The sequence below is a fragment of the Lithobates pipiens genome, unplaced genomic scaffold (assembly GCF_037356315.1).
Source record: "Lithobates pipiens isolate NorthernLeopardFrog02 unplaced genomic scaffold, aLitPip1_a1.2 Scaffold_1, whole genome shotgun sequence".
Lineage (NCBI taxonomy): Eukaryota > Metazoa > Chordata > Amphibia > Anura > Ranidae > Lithobates > Lithobates pipiens.
The window spans coordinates 106,178,005-106,195,839 of record NW_027507685.1 but is presented as its reverse complement, the minus strand read 5'-3'; the positions used below and the strand labels follow the sequence as shown (position 1 = coordinate 106,195,839).

Below are 17,835 nucleotides of genomic sequence, written 5' to 3'. Positions count from 1 at the left end.
TCCTGAAAAAAACGTTACCGATAAGTAACTTTGATTTTCCCTTTTTTGTCTTTCAGGACAGCACACTTGAGAGGATAAGTGAGCACTTACCCTGGGGTGGGTCTACTGCTTGCAGGACTTTACGCCCAAAGGCCTGGTCCTGGGCAGACAATAAGTCCAGTCTGTAGTACTTAACGAAAGTCTTCAAACATGACCACGTTGCTGCTCTGCAGATCTGCTCGGGTGTAGCACCAGCCCACTCTGCTTGTGATGTTGCCATAGCCCTAGTGGAATGGGCCCTAATACCTACTGGGACCTCCACCCACTTTGCTATGTATGCCTGACTGATTGCCAACCTAATCCACCTGGCTATCGTATTTCTAGAGGCTTTGGACCCCTTCCTAGCCCCTGAAAAAAACAAAAAATGAATTGGACTTCCTGAATTGCTCCGTAATCTGCAGGTATTTTAACACACACCTCCTGACATCTATCTTGTGGAAGACATGTTCCTGTTCCTTCACAGGATTCGCACAAAAAGTGGGCAAACAAATTTCCTGACTTCTATGTAACTTTGAAGCCACCTTTGGCAAAAAGGCCGGATTGGTTTTAAAAATAATCCGATCCGGAAAAACCTGAAGGAAAGGTGCCCTCCTTATATATATATATCTTGAGGGCTAAAAATGTCACCATACAAGAACTGATAGGCTCAAAAGGATCCTCTGTAAGAGCCTGCAATACTAAAGAGAGATCCCAAACTGGAAAGGCATGGAAACTGACTGGTCTCTGTCTACTTAAACCTTTAAAGAACCTGGAAACCCAAGGATTCGCTGCCAGTTGCTGTTCAAGAAAAACACTTAAAAGCAGGAACCTGTCCTTTAAGAGTACTGAGAGACAGTCCCTCATCTGCCCCCCTCTGTAGGAACTCCAGCACTGCTACTGGACTATGAACGTTAAAGGAGCTCTCCGCACACCAGGAATTGAATTTCTTCCATACTTTCAAATAAACCCTGCGTGTCTCTTCCTTTCTACAACTTAGAAGAGTCTCTATCAACCTTTAGGAGAACCCCTTGTTTTTCAGCATCTCCTCTTCAGTAGCCAAGCTGCCAGACTCCACCTCTCCACTTGAGGGCAGCAGATTGGTCCTTGAAAGAGTAGATCTCCCCTTACCGGAAGTATCCAAGGCGGTTCCACCGCCATCTTTAGAACAGAAAACCAAGGCCTCCTGGGCCAGTGTGGAGCTATCAAGATTAGGGATGTATCCTCTAACTGGAATTTCCTCAGAACTGCCAGCAACAGCACAGGAGGAGGGGGGGGGGAGGCATAGCACTTGGCAAAAGGTAATCTCTGAGCACCCACTCCTATTGTTCCATCCCCCCGATTCAGAGAGAATAGAGGAGTTTTTGTGTTTTCTCTTCACGCAAAAAGAACCACACATGGGCTCCCCCACTTCTGGACAATCATCTTGTAGATTCTCAGATTCAGGACACAGTCGCTCTTCCTCAGCTTCCTCCTGCTGAGGAAGTCTGCTCTCTGATTTAGCTCTCCTTTCAGGTGTATAGGGCTGATAGGGAGCACACTGTGACCTCTGCCCAGCTGAATATTGCTTCCGTTAGAGAGCAAAGGCAACTGCTGTGTGTGTGTGTGTGTGTGTGTGTGTGTGTGGGGGGGGGGGGGGGCTTGAGAACTGCAGTCTGTACCCCCTCCTTATAATGCCTAGTATAAAAGGATTGGAGGTAACCAACTCCCACTGTGGGAGCAAAGCCTCCAGTCTTCCTCCCACCGGGGTTAGCCTGTCATTGGGACTTTTGGGACTGTTCGGGTGGGGGGGGGGGGGGGGGGGAGCAAAAATCGCTCTCCCACGCCCTCTGCCCTTGTTGATCCAGACTTTTTTCTGGGACTTTGTCCTCGGAAAGTTAAACTTCCTTTGTGGGCAAGTCTTCTTTTTAGACTTTTCCCCCACTTTTTTCTTTAAGGGAAAAGCCTTCTTTTTATCCACTGTTCGATCAAGGACAGCCTTCAAGTCTGGACCAAACTGGACCAAACTGTAAATCCCCCCTGAAGGGAATTCCACAAAGCTTGATCTTTGAAGCATTGTCCCCTTGCCATAATTTTAGCCAAAGCGCCCTTCTGGCTGAATTAGCCAAGGCAGAGGATCTAGCAGACATGTGGACCGACTCTGCTGACGCATCTGCTATGTATGCGACTCCTTTTAAAAGCATTGGGAAGGAGTAAAGAATCGTTTCTCTTGCAGGCCCCGCTTCAATATGAGCTTTTATATGAGTCAACCAATGCTCCATGTTACGTGCCACCACTGTGACAGCCATGGCAGGCTTAAGATTGTTTAAAGAAGAATCCCAAGATTTCTTGAGGAGAGAATCCATCCTCTTGTCAATAGGGTCTGCTAGCATACCCATATCTTCAAAGGCCAAATCTGTCTTTCTGGATTACTGAGAGAAGGCTACATCCAGTCTAGATTTGTTCCACACAGCAGATTCATCCTCTGAAAAAGGCAATCTGTGTTTCAATGCTCTAGAAAAGAAAGGCTTCCTCTCTGGGTCTCGCCATTCCTTCCTAATGGTGTCTACCAGAACCTCATGGACCGGGAAGACTCTTTTCTTGGGTTCTCTGAGACCTTCATACATCTGGCCATGGAGACCCCGGGATTTTTTTCTCCTCTTGGATACCTAGTGTAGTGTGAATAGCTCCCAGGAGCTCTTCCACTTCCTCCAAGGAGAGCTTGTAACGGGAGGATCTGGAGGACTCACCATCCACCTTCTCTCTCTCTGACTCTGAGGATTCGCTGTCAGGATCATCCTCTAGTGTCGTTCTGCTACCCCCAGGTAACCCTTCATTAGCAGAGGGATCTGCCAAGGGGCCAGGTGTGACATATTTCTGTGCTGGCAAAGGACTAGCTGAGGGTTGTATAGGCTGAAAATTCTCAAACAAAGCCTTAAAAGACTGAAAAGTGCTGGAGAGCTCTTTAACAGAAGCCGCCAGACCAGAACTTTGTTACTCAGCATGATCCCTAACTAAGCCCCCAATGCAATTCCTGCATAACACTTTCCCCCAGGATTCCTCTAACACACTTCTACATAAGGGGCACTTCTTCTTGGACCCGTGTGAGAGCTTAGATTTTTCCATGGACTTGTCCTGTAGCGACAAAACACCCCCACCAGCGTCAGCCCCTGCCAGCAAAAAATCAACACCAGACCGACACCAGGAGTGTACCCTCCCAGGACCAACCACCACCAGGGTCCCAGACGTGCAACTCCTCCCACCAAGGAGGGGAGTTCACCCCTGGAACTAAGTGGGAAATAGTAAGGGAACACCACCCCAGGGTTCCACTTACCTTAGAATGGCTGGTGCTGGCATCACCCGAAACCGAACCGGAACCATCAGTCTCAGACATCCCTTCGGCAATTCGCCACAAACTGCTCCTCTTAGCTGTCGCTACAGCGTGAATGGGGCAGACACCAGCCATCGCGCCATTAGTTTTTGGCGTCCCACGACCTGAACCAGAAGTCGCGGGTAACCGGACGCGACCTCTCTCGTCGGAAAAGACGTCGCCCGTCATCCGACCCAGCCTTGCGCTCCATGCTGGCCACACTAACGAGGGGGAGACACGGGCACTCCAGTAAACACCTTCCCGAGGCAGCATCAAAACGAACGTCCCAGGCCTCCGCTTTCCCCAGGGACGGATGAGACGCGCCAGATACTGCAGGTAACGGACTCCCCAGCCCTGCTGAAATGTATGAGAGACCTTAATCTTGGACATCCATTCGGCCAGAACGAACGTTTCGCCTTCAGGATAACACTGAACTCAGCCTCCCCAGCTGAATTAGACCCAGGTTCTTAGCGATGTCTCCTCACCAGAGGAAACACCAAAACTGAAGGGCTGGAGAGAAGAAATGGTTTTAAAGATCTGGTGGAGGCAGTGTTTCCTGAGAAGGAAGGAGCCGAGGTCTCAAGTGTGCTGTCCTGAAAAACGAAAGAGGGAAAGATAGTTGGTCTACCTGACCGTGGTTTGGTTTCAACAGAACCCCTCATTTTCCACTTCTTGATTAGTGTTTGAACGCTTCCGGCATTCTCAATTCCTTGAATAGCTTTTTATATCCCTTTCCTGTTTTATACAGTTCAACTACCTTTTCCCGCAAGATCCTTTTTCTTTCCCCATGACTCAGAATCCAGAAACGTCAGTGTAGCACTGGATGAAAGATGCAATGGTCTGTCAGGAGTCCAGAAACTCATTGACCTTTTATACACACACACACTAATTACAAGCAAACAGATCACAGGTGAGGATGGTTACCTTTAATAGCCATTAAAACCTCTTTGTGTCAACTTGTGTGCATGTTATCAGGCCAAATTCACCAGGGTATGTAAACTTTTGATCAGGGTCATTTGGATAGTTTCTGATGCAATTATGATTTAAAGAGTGTAAACACAGATGATCGATAATAAATGGCTTGAGCCAAACACTAACCATGAGTGAAAGAAACGTTTGTGTTATCATTCATATTCTCAGAAAAATGGCCAAGAAAACAAATTCTGCCAGGGTATGTAAACTTATGAGCACAACGGTGTGTGTGTAAAATATATATATATATATATATATATATATATATATACACACACACACACACACACACACACACACACACACACACACACAGAGCGCGGGAAAAACAAAAAACAAAAATTATATATATTTTTCTCTCTCTCTCTAAATAATAAATATAAATATAGATATAGATATATAGATAGATAGAGAGAGAGATTATATAACACACGCCGTAAAATATGCCATAAATGAATTTGCCAAAAGACAGACTATCAATTTAATCAAAAAAGTCACAAATTAAGTTCTACAAACTAAGCTCTGTTATATCTTTAAATCAGGCCTATTTTTAATATACATGTTTAGCATGAGCACAGGTAAGCACTAACGTGAAATAAAAAAAATTGTGTGTGTGTGTGTGGGGGGGCTTGGTTGGGAGGCCTCAGTTTTCCAGCACAATCAAACAAATGCTGGCAGGACAAGTATTCTCTGATTTCCCCCGGGGTTACACGTCCACCTCACATATCGAACATTAGCGGTTATCCATTAGCGTTCTGTGAAAGCTCCGATTGTCTGCACACAATTAACGTACAGAGAGCCGCTGAACACTGGCACCTTGTATGAAGCAAGCGCCCTACGTTATAAATAAAATCCCTCTGTCTACCTAGAAAAAAAAATAAAAGATGACCATTTACCATGCTTATGAATGGCATTCAGTGTTGCCTCTCCAACTCCCTCCTGTGTGCAGGTATCCGCAGGAAAGCCTGTGTGTAGCTCAGCCTCCACATATACCTTCCCAGGTCCTCACCAGCATCAGATGTTCATTCAGCCAGTTCAACACGTTGACAGCATTACATATAACCCTGCAGAGACAGAAAAAATTCCACTAAATATGATACCGACGCTTATTAAAATATCACTACATCATTTTTTTAATTTATTTTTTACAAAATGTAATGCATCAACTGTGTACATTAATTTTTTTGTACATTTTTGAATTGTACGAAAAGACCTATGGAGAACAGACAAGTTTTGTAGATAAATCAGAAGATGGCCAGGCTGAGAAACCCCCCGGCAGCAAAACCTGAACCAGCAGGACACAAATGTCTTTATGCAACTCCTTTCTAGATTGTGACCTAATTTGTCCTCTTTGTGTACTTTTTGTTTTTTGGGGTAAACTCCTTTCTAGATTTGTCCTCCTTGTCTGTGTACATATTTTTTTTATTTTTATTTTTTTTATTTTATTTTTTTATTTCCCATGATGCTCAGGCACTCTGCATTGTAGTTGAGCATCATGCAAAATGTAGTTCCAAAACATCTGGGGGTGCCGAGGTTCCCCATCACTGGACTAGGCCAATGACCAGACAGGAAACAGCAAGTGGGCTGTAGAAGGGATTTACCTGGCAGAAAAAATAAAGTTTTACTATCCAAAGTAAATACAAGGGCAGAAGATTTCATAAATGGAAAAAAAAATGACTGAAGTGTTTAATACTGTAACGTTGTCTTAGTGAGAAGTCTGTCCATGTACAGTATAGAATGCACTCAGTACTTGGTAGGGGCTCCTTTTGCATTAATTACGGCATCAATGCGGCATGGCATGGAGGCGATCGGCCTGGGGCACTGCTGAGGTGTTGTGGAAAGCCCAGTTGCTTTGATAGCGGCCTTCAGATCGCCTGCGTTGTTGGGTCTGGTGTGTCTCTAGTCTTCCTCTTGACAATACCCCACAGATTCTCGATGGGGTTTGGGTCAGGCGAGTTTGCTGGACAATCAAGCACAGTCATACCACGATTATGTGACCAGGCATTGAAAGCAAAAGGGGTTTTGGGAATTTAAATGAGGTGCATGATAACATGAACCTCCATCCCTAAATCAGAAAGAAGAGAGGGGTTTTTGGGATTTTGAGTGAGGCACGAGGTAAGAGAAATTATAAAATAGTTTGGCATATAAACAAAGCATAACTCATAAACATATGATACATGGTTGAACATGAGTATTTTTAGCTACACGATGGGATACAGAGAATATATATATATATATATATATATATATATATATATATATATATATATATATATATATTCACTCCGGAAAAAGCTGCACCAGTATACCTAAAATAAGAAAAAAAGCTGCAACTCAAAAAGTGAAATACGCACCAAAACAGAAATAAAGACAAAAGGGTTGCGCTAAATAAATTATATATTTATTTAGCGCAACCTTTTTCTTTATTTCTGTTTAGCTGCGTATTTCACTTTTTGAGTTGCAGCTTTTTTTCTTATTTTAGGTATACTGGTGCAGGTTTTGCTTGAAAATATATATTATAACATTATGTAATAAAAAAAATAATAATAATTATGTTTTGGGAACATGATGACATCAATAGGCTCAACGCGTTTCGTGGCCAGTCGCCACTCATCGGGAAAAAACAAACTAGCATAAATGAAAAAAAAAATAAAGAAAAAAATAAATAAACAAACAAAAAGCAAAAAATATAATAAATACCAACTAGGATCTAATGTTTTGCCCAGATAGTAAGAAACCAGGTTTCTTCGCAGACCCTGACTTGCAACGCTGCTCATCAAGAACAATTTATACGCAAGTATTCACATGTTGCTTCCCCTAGCCAAGTGATAGAGAACCTTGGTACTCCAGATGTTTTGAAACTACTTTTCCCATGATACTCAGGCACTCTGCAGTGTAGTTGAGCATCATGGGAAATGTAGTTGCAAAACATCTGGGGTGACAAGGTTTGCCATCAATGCCCTAGCCCCTACCTCGTTTCTTACTATCTGGGCAAAAAATGATGCGCATATTATATTAGTGTGTGTGTTTGTGTAGTCTTTTTTGTATGCTTTGTTTATATGCCAATTAAACAATTTTATAATTTCTCCTGCCACGTGTCTTGTCCTTTTCTCTGTAATTCACCGACCGACACAGCTCCCATCTGTAACTAAATGGGTTGTTTAGCCTGCCATTAGGAGAACTAGGCAAAAATTGTTACACAATACACAGAACTTTTAGTCCCACCCTAGGGGGGCGAACCCTGTGCTAACAACCCTCCCCACTGCTCCCAGCAGATTCAGTACGTCTACAAGCAGTACAACGTAGAAAAAGGAGGGATGGGTGCTGTGTCGGTCGGTGAATTACAGAGAAAAGGATTTTACGGTGAGTACAAAAATCCTATTTTCTCTTATATTCACCGACCGACACAGCTCCTTTCTGTAACTAAATGGGCCGTCCCCAAGCAGTGCCAAACGAGGGGTGGAAAAAAAAAACAGCATTAAAACTTCATCTACCATGGCAAGTGGGAACTAGTGAAACTAAATCCACAAAAAAAAAAAAAAAAACAGCAGTGTATGGAAAAAAACACCGCCATAAACTGGCATTCTCAACAGGAGAGATCGCCAACACCGCAACCTTCTTGCGGAAGTAATGCAACAGTGCATCAACAAACAGTACTGTGTTTTTTATCGAAAAACCTCAATTGCAACTACACGGCCATCTGCAAAACTTTGCGGCCAAAACAGGCATCAGCCGATGCACTGACATCTACCTTGTAGAGCTTGGTAAACGCAAGGACAGATAACCAGGTCGCCGCCTTACACACCTGAGCGACAGACGCTTGGTGTCGGAAGGCCCAATACGTTCCGATTGCTCTTGTAGAGTGGGCCATGACTGGAAAGGGGGTCACCTGCCCCTTCAAGGCGTAGGCTTGGACTACAATCTGTCTGATCCACCTGGAAATGGTGGCTGACAAGACCACTGTGCCTTTCTTTGGACCAGCCACCGAAACAAACAGCGAGTCTGACTTCCGAAAGGGAGCCGCGGCAGACAAGTACACCTTCAGAGCCCTAACCACATCGAGAGCGTGAAGGACCACCTCCTTGGGGTGCTTCGCCTTAGGACACAACGATGGTAATACAATGTCCTCATTGATATGAAAAGCCGAAACCACCACCTTTGGTAGAAAGGACGGTTGTGGACGCAACACCACCTTATCCCTGTGGATGACCAGATAAGGCGACTTGCAGGACAAGGCAGCCAATTCCGAAAACCTCCTGGCCGATGTGATGGCCACTAGAAAGACCACTTTCTGTGAAAGGGTCAACAGGGGAATCTCCCTGATATTCTCAAACAGCAGCTTCTGAAGCGCTGACAACACCAGGTTCAAATCCTATGGGGGTAACGGTGGATGCACCGGAGGGACTACATGTCGTACCCCCTGAACAAAGGTACTTACTAATGAGTGAGACGCCAGGGGTTGCTAAAAAAAAAAAAAAAGACAGCTAGGGCTGAAATTTGCCCCTTAATGGTGCTTAACGCCAATTTCTGGTCTACTCCATGCTGAACAAACAGCAGGATCCTGGATATAGAAAAAGGAGCGCGGATGCCACCCTTTCGCCTCACACATGGAGATGCAGGCCTTCCAGGCACGATGGTATATCTTCCGCGAAGACTTCAGCGCCCTCATCATAGTTGGAATCACTGAGTCCGACAGACCCCGGTTCCTCAGCAACTGGCTCTCAACAGCCATGCTGTTAAAGCCAGCGATGGTAAAGCAGGGTGAAAGATTGGACCTTGAGATAGGAGGTCCTCTCTCAGTGGCAGTCGCCAGGGGGCGTCTGCCACCAGACGCACCAGGTCTGTGTACCAGGGCCGCTGAGGCCAATCTGGGGCAACCAGGATTACTGGAATCCCCGCGGCTTCCACTCTGCGAAGCAGACGTGGCAACAGTTTCAGTGGAGGAAAGGCGTAGATCAGCTAGTACTGATCCCACGGAGCCACCAGCGCATTTGACGCATCTGCCCACAGATCTCTTGTCCTGGACACTAATCTCGGCCCCTTCGATTGAGACGGGAGGCCAAGATCTACATCTGGTGTGCCCCATTTCAGGCACAGCAGCTTGAATATCTCCGGATGCAACGCCCATTCTCCTGGGTTCAGCATCTGTCGACTCAGATAGCCCGCCCGTCAATTTTCCACCCCCGGGATGTAAATGGCTGACAGGGCCGGAATGTGTCGCTCTGCCCACCGAAGTATGTGAGCGACCACCCGAGCAGCGGCTGAGCTTCTTGTTCCCCCTTTGGTTATTTATGTACGCCACAGCCGTGTCGTTGTCTGACTGAATCCTGATCGGACGCCCTTGGAGACTCATCGACCAAGTGTGGAGGCACAGCCTGATCGCTCTCAATTCGAGCAGATTGATCGGCAACTTGGATTCCTCCTGACCAGAGGCCCTGAGCCGACTGAATCCCCATCACTCACTGGCGTCCGTAGTGATCACCGTCCATTTCAGAGGAAGGAACGATTTTCCGGACTGAATCACCGGGGACCTCAACCACCAGATCAGGGAGTCCCTGACCCAGGGACAACGGAGATTCGTCCCATTTTGTCAATATCTCCCTTTGCAGGACTCTGGTGTGGAACTGGGCATAAGGTACTGCCTCGAAAAAGGCCACCATGAGAACCAGTACTTGCATGCAAAAGCGGAGCGACGACCACTGGCGGTTCATCAGTAGATTGACCGCAGATCCGAGAGTCAGCAATTTGAGGGGAGAAAAACCCTCGCTTCCCTGAAGTCCAACAGTAACCTCAGGTACTCCAGACGCTGAGTTGGTACAACCACCAACTTCTTTAGGTTCAACAGCCACCCAAATTCTTGCAGGGTCTGCATGGTGATCGCCAAATCTTCCTCTAATTCTGAGGCGGAAGATGCTCTCAGGGGGAGATTGTCTAGGTGACCCACGATCGCGATCCCATGCTGCCTCAGCAACGCCAATACTGGAGCCAGTAATTTGGTAAAGACTTGGGGGGCTGATGCCAGGCCAAAAGGAAGAGCCACAAACTGGTAGTGGGCTTCCCCTACTGCCAAACGCAGACATTTTTGATCCTGAAGGCATATGGGTTTGTGCAGGTAAGCATCCTGGATGTCCAAGGACGCCAGGAAGTCCCCTTGATGGAGTGCAGCGACTACTGAGCAAACTGATTCCATTCTGAACCTCTGCATTTTTACAAAGTGATTGAGAGCCTTTAAGTCCAAGATTGGACGTACCCCTTCCTTCTTGGGAACCACAAAGATTTGAATAGAACCCCTGGAAGCGTTCTGATTCTGGAACCGGTATGATCACCCCCTGATTCAGCAAACCCTTGCTGTGCGGGTATGCTGGAGGGGAAGAATCTGGTTGGCGGCCAAGAGATAAACTATCTTGTAGCCTGTGGAAATCAGACCCATTGGTCGGATAATTGGGAGGTCCAACGGGCTGCAAACTCCCGAAGACGACCCCCCACCTGATATGTGGGTGGGGGCAAACCTTCATGTGGTAGCACTTTTGTTCGCAGGCCTGTTAGGCTTGCGGTTCCAGGGACGCTTCTGGACGTCCGTGGACGTCCTGTCGGGCTGGGGACGTTTTGCCGAAGCACCGGGCAGACGAAAAAGCCGTTTGCCTACGGTGTGGCTCCTTCGCCTTCCTGGCCTGTGGGAGTAGCGTACTCTTACCCCCAGTGACATCTTTAATGTCATCCAACGATGCCCCAAAGAGCCGGTCCCCAAGGGAGGGAAGATCCGTCAGGGCTTTCTTGGATGCCTGGTCAGCAAACCAGCATTTTAGCCAAATCAGGTGCCTCAGCACCACAGCTGACACTGAAGCCCTGGATAACAGAGGGAGTGTATCCAGGACCACGTCACAAAGGTACTTAAGGCCTTGCACTAGTTGGTCTGCTAGTTCCACGAAGACAGGGGAGGCGTTTTGCTCTCCCAATTCGTGGTGCAAAAGTTTTGCCCACTCACTTAGTGTCTGCGACACTAGTGCGGAAGCCAGTACAGGTTGCACGGCTGACCCCACAACCGTAAACAAGGAACGAGCCACTGCCTCGGCCTTCCCGTCAGTGGGATCCTTGAATGCAGGAGTCCCCTCAACCGGGATCGTGGTTACTTTATTTAACCTGGATACTGGGGGGTCTACGACTGGAGGAGCCGACCATTTTTTAAGAAGGCTTTCCTCACACCGCCAAGTTTTTGGGAACCAAAAAGGTCTGTTGCGGTCGACCCCATTCCCTGTAGATGAATTTGTCAAAATAAGTCAAATACGGGAACACCTTAGGTGAACGTGCTGGCTTGTGGGACCCAAAAGGGACCGGTACATCAGCAGAGGGATCCGCTGGCTCCTGAATCTTCAGGGTATCACGCACAGCTGTGATAAGTGCTCCAACAAGTGCTTTGTCCTCCTCAATGTCCAAACCGTCCTGGTCAGCCACGTCTGATTAGGTCAGAGCAGGGGTCACCAGCCGCAGCAGGGCCCGAGTCTGCATCAGAGCTCTCCCCAGAGGACGGGGGGGGGGGGACCCAGGGGCCTCTTACGGGCACCTTTTCTTCCACGCGCCGCCTCTATCTTAGCAACAAAAGAGTTTAGGACCGCCGTCAGGGTGTCCATGGGCACTGCGCTGTCCGCAGGTGACCCGGTTGCAATAGCCTGGATTTTAGGGGAAGAAACACCAGTTTCTGAAGCCATGCTGACCCTAGCCAGGTCTGCCACCTGCAAGGGGACTTTAGGACAGTGAAGGTCCCACCCTCCTGCTGCTGACGCGTGGGGGGGGGGTACTTAGCGCCAGACTCACCACCCTGGGGTGTTCTGTGAATGCCACTAGCCGTGCCTGTAGTCCCTAGGAGGTTACCCAGATGCAGAGTGGAGAAAACTGTCGGCAGCAGCTGTCTATATAATAGTGGTGAAACGTTCTGCAGAGCTTGCTCCAGCGTTCAGCAAACACAGGAAACAGCCTGTGAGAGCACATGCAAAGCTGTCACAAGAGAACTGCGGTGAAAAGAGCACTCGGGCTTCAAGAAAATGGCCGCCAATGCAACTAATAGGAGAATCCCATAGAAGGTGGCTGCTGAGGCTCACAAGGGGAACCTGCATTTCCCACAGTCAAGATGGCCTCCGGACAGCGCCATGCGGTGACAGGAAAAACCCAGAACAGTGCTGCCTGCCTACAGCCAGAACACCTCCACCAACACCTTTTGGGACCCCCCAGACCGGGACCAGGACCAACGCTAGCCACACAAAGCCCCACAGGTGAGAGACCCAGCGAACCCCCCCCCCCCCCCACACACACCACCCACAGCGCAAGCAGCTACACCCCTCAGAGGGGGGGGAGATGGGGGCTAGGGAGAGAAGATAAGGAGGTGACGTGGCCCCTGAATCAACCCCCCAGGGAATGCCCAGCAGCAAATCCCACCGAAGTAGGGAGAGCCGTACTTACCAGTCCTGAAGAGCTGGGAGACATTCCATCCCAGACCTACTCCTGCGCAGTTACAGGGTAGCTGTCAGCCCGGTATACTGTGATCCAGATATCAGTAGCCCAGTCATATGTATACCCCGGAGCATTGAAGCTCATGATCACCTCTAGGGCTGAGGCATGGCGTGGCCTGCCGAGCCTTAGCTACGGCCTGAACACGCTCGATGGCCGGACTGGGGAGACAAGGATAACATTAACCAGCCTGTCACCCAACCGGCAGTTGATAGAAGATCCCAGGATCTTTCATCTTGCACAAAAAACATCAAACCTGCAGCAAAAACATGGACCAAAAGGGCCCGCAGGGTTCCTAGGTCATTCTCCTTACTAGGCAAAATAAATACTGAATCTGCTGGGAGCAGCGGGGAGGGTTGTTAGCACAGGGTCCGCCCCCCTGGGGCGGGACTAAAAGTTCTGTGTATTGTGTAACAATTTTTCCTAGTTCTCCTAAAGGCAGGCAAAACAACCCATTTAGTTACAGAGAGGAGCTGTGTCCATCGGTGAATATAAGAGAAATTAAATCCACATTTCCATAAAGCTGGTCAGCAGAAGTAAGCATGAAGTCCTCTAAAACTTCCTGGTCAACTTTGGACTTGATAAACATGGACCAACGCCAGTCAATGAAATTCCTCCCCAAATCATTACTGACTTTGGATAATTTTGCATTTCATTTGGAAATCAAGGTCTGAGAGTCTGAAGGAAGAGTAGGGAGGTACAGAATCCAAGCTGCACGAGGTCCAGTGTGAACTTTCCACAGTGATAATTTGGGGAACCGTGTCATCTGCTGGTGTTGGTCCTCTGTGTTTTATCAAGCCCAAAGTCAGAGCAGCCCTCTGGTCGTGAAAGGATTAAAGTTGGTCAAACTGCTATAAACAGTTCTACGAAAGACCAATTGCTTACAAAACTCACTCCACATCTAGTTGATGTTGTGTCACCACTAAGAGTTTCTAAATGGGAATCGCAGACTTTGACAAAATGAAACCGCTCAAGGCTGATGCTGGAGGATTAGCATACTAGGCTAGGTCAATGGAAGTGACAATTCAGACTTGATGCCACCACAAACAAGGTTTTTGTGTTGCTGCAAGAAGAGATGCAATATTTTAGGACTTGAAATTACTGACCGAGAGAATTCAGATATTTACATTTTTATTGGTTGGTAGATACAGTGGTGATAAGTAACAGATCGAAAACCCTTGAAAATAACCATGAAGTGTCTTACATTCACTCCAGGTAGAGGTACGAAGGACAATGCGATGACCAAATAAAAAAATATGACATTGTACTGACCTACAAGCCTGGTGTTGGGATTCCAGTTGCTAGTACACCTGAAGACAAGGGCAAGCATTTGACATTCAAGTGCATTTAATCATGTTCAGCTTCCCCGTTTCAGTCAAGGATATTAGACAATGGAAAGCTCACACCGCTACTAACAATTAAATGTTAGCATCCTCCAAGGTAATACTTAATAGTTGGAAAGAGTAAAAAGGTTCATGACCTCTGACAGCAAAGAAAAGTTTCGAAACCTTCAGAAAGCTAATTACCAATGATAGATGGATCGACTTAGGAACAAATCAGCCTGCCCAAAGATGGATCGAATCTTGGTCGGTCCCTGCTGACCTTGACAAGATTCGATCAAACCATGGCTGGTTTATGCATGATCTGATCAGAAGGGGCTGGTTGTTTCTTCATCCATGAGAAATGGATTGGTAAAACAAAATCCACAGAGGGCACATGGGAATTGAGGAATATAAACAGAGCCTGGTCTTTATCCCAGCAGCCAGGAATGAGATAGACAAAAAAAATGGGAAAATAAAAATGTAGATATTCTCCAACAGAAGAGTAGGGTTTTGGAACTAGTTATTATGGACGATCGGCTAAGCAGAATCAAGAGGAAACACAAGAGTTGAAGAACCCAAACCAAGTCTATACCCCAATGGCCAGGAATGAGATCAAACTAAAGAAATAGTAGAGTAAAATGTTAAATGTCTTCCAACATTCAAGAACTTTCAAAAAGCTAGTTATTCGGGCTGATCAGATCAGCAAAAGGATACATGGAAGTTGAGGAACCGAAACAGCACCATGTCTATATCGCAATGACTGGGGAATGATGAGGAGATGGAAGAAATGGTAGGCCAAAAAACGTAAAATGTGGAGGTTGAGGTACCTAAACATAACCATTTCTATATCCCTATAGCTTAGCTGGGAATGAGAAATTTTTGGGGAAATGGTAAAGCAAAAACGTTCATGTCCTCCAACAGCAGAACAGAGTTTATATTCTGCAACACAAAAAGAGTTTTGGTGCTTTCAGAAAACTAGTTATTATGGCTGATCGGATCAGCAGAAACGAGAGGAAACATAAGAGTTGAAGAACCTAAAACAGAACCAAGTCTATATCCCAATGGCCAGGAATGAGATCAGACTGAGTAAATGGTAGAGTAAAATGTTCATGTCTTCCAAAAGAGTTCTGGACCTTTCAAAAGGCTAGCTATTAGGGATGATCAAATCAGCAAAAGGAAATATGGAAGTTGAGGAACCTAAAATAGAACCATGTCTATATCTGCCAAGGCTGGCTTAGCCCTTCCTTCTCTGGGCTGGCTGCTCAGCTGTCAGCTAATTTCCAGCTCCCATCTCTCTCCAGTTACCAGCTGTTCCTTATCCAGCTCGTCTGACCTGCCTACTTAAAGCTGTCCAGCTCACTTCATATCTGCCTTCGCCTTGGTCACATCACAAGAAACCATCTCCTGTGGTTCTGTTCAAAGACTGGATTGCTGACATCCCTTCTGGCCCCTATCCTGCTTGCTGTTGCTCCACTTGGATCCCTGACTTCTGGCCTGGCTGATTACCCAATCTGGTTATTGAACTCTGAACTGGCTGATTACTCGACCCGGTTACTGGACTCTGGCTATGCTTTGACTACGCTTTCTCCATTTACCTTTTTATTTAATAAACAAGTGTGATATAACTGTACTTCTGTCTCGGTCTGATTCATGGTTTCTGACAATATCCCAATGACTGGGAATGATGAGGAGATTGAAGAAATGGTAGACCAAAAAACAAAATGTAGAGGTTGAGGTACCTAAACAGAACCGTTTCTATATCCCTATAGCTGGGAATGAGAAAAGATTTTGGAAATGGTAAAGCAAACACCTTCATGTCCTCCAACAGCAGAGCAGAGTTTTGGAACTTTTGGAAAGCTAGTTATTGTGCATGATCCGATCAACAGAAGAGGCTGGTTGTTTCTAAATCCAAAACGCAAAATCCACAGAGGACACATGGGAATTGAGGAATATAAACAGTGCCTGATCTATATACCAACAGCCAGGAATGAGATCAGACTGAAAAAACGGTAACGTAAAAGTGGTTAAATTCTCCAACACAAGAGAAGAGTTTTGGTGCTTTCAGAAAACAGGTTATTGTGGATGATCGGATCAGCAGAAACAAGGAGGAAACATAAGAGTTGAAGAACCTAAACCAGAACCAAGTCTATATCCCAATGGCCAGGTATGAGATCAGACTGAGTAAATGGTAACATGGAAGTTGAGGAACCTAAACAAAATCATGTCAGGGATGATCAGATCAGCAAAAGGAAACATGGAAGTTGAGGAACCTAAACAGAATCATGTATATATCCCAATGGCCAGGCATGAGATCAGACTGAGGAAATGGTAGAGTAAAATGTTCATGTCTTCCAACAGTAGAGCAGAGTTCTGGACCTTTCAAAAGGCTATTATTGGGGATGATCAGATCAGCAAAAGGAAACATGGAAGTTGAGGAACCTAAACAGAATCACATCTATATCCCAATGGCTGGGAAGAAGATAAGTTTGAGGAAATGGTAGAGTAAAAACATTTTAAGTCCTCTCCAACAGCAGAGAAGAGTTTTGGAACTTTCAGAAAGTTAGTTATCATAAATGGTCAGAGTCAGCAGAAGCAAAAGGAAATATGGACATTGAAGAACCTAAACAGAACCAGGTCCATCTCCCAATTGCTGAAAATGAGAGAAGATTGAGGAAACGGTAGAGCAAAAATATTTATGTCCTCCAACAGCAGAGCAGAGTTTTGGAGCTTTCAGAATGTTATTAACCACTACAATACAGGGCACTTTCGCCCCCTTCCTTCCCAGCCCAATTTTCAGCTTTCATCGCTCTAGCGCTTTCAGTGACGATTGCGCGGTCATGCTACACTGTACCCAAATGAATTTTTTATCATTTTGTTCGCACAAATAGAGCTTTATTTTGGTGTTATTTATTCACGACTCCGTTTTTTATTTTTTGCGATATAAGCGCAAAAAAGCGGAAATTTGGAAAAAAAACAATATTTTCTTTTTTCTATTTTAAAAGAAATCCAATCAAATCAAATTTTGTCATAAATTTAAGCCAAAATGTATTCTGCTACATGTTTTTGGTAAAAAAAATTCCGTTAAGTGTATAATAATTGGTTTGTGTGATCACGGACATATGTACGCAAATGATCATGTACATATGTGTGCAGGTGATCACGTACATATGTGTGCACATAATCATTGGGACAAGTGATTTTAGTGGGACATATGTGGGGGACATGTTTTTATTATTAGGGACATGTGTTTTTATTTTTTGGGGACATGTATGTTTTGGGGACATGTGTGTTATGGGGACATATGTGGGGACTGTGTTTACACTGTGTGGTGTGTTGTGTGTTTACACTAGACTGAAGATCAGTGAGTAAAAAGCTGTAAAAAACAGCTCATACTCACTGATCATCAGCCGGCTGCAGCAATCTGCTCTCCTCTCCTCAGCGATGACTTCTGTGTGAGGAGAGGAGGAGCCGATTGCCTAGCAACCGGCTGTTTGTTTACATCACATGACGGCCGTGATTGGACACGGCCGTCATGTGATCAGGAGGGCCAATCACAGAGCCCTCCTGCCGATCTGAGATGCGCCGTGTCCCGGTGACACGGGCGCATCGGGATCGCGCCGCTGCGCGGGCACGCGCGCGCGATCCCGCTCCTCCTGATGGACGTTCCTGAACGTC

General features: G+C 46.2%; 1 protein-coding gene across 3 annotated transcripts in view; it reads right to left on the bottom strand.

Annotated features, from left to right (window-relative positions):
• STRBP (spermatid perinuclear RNA binding protein) overlaps positions 1–17,835 on the bottom strand; it is a 253,102-nt gene that overhangs the window by 168,126 nt on the left and 67,141 nt on the right. For all 3 annotated transcript variants that reach the window (XM_077469361.1, XM_077469441.1, XM_077469524.1), the window contains one exon: positions 5,233–5,400. In XM_077469361.1, coding sequence (XP_077325487.1) covers positions 5,233–5,250 — 18 coding nt within the window. In that variant the 5' untranslated portion in view covers positions 5,251–5,400. The remainder of the gene's footprint in view (positions 1–5,232; positions 5,401–17,835) is intronic.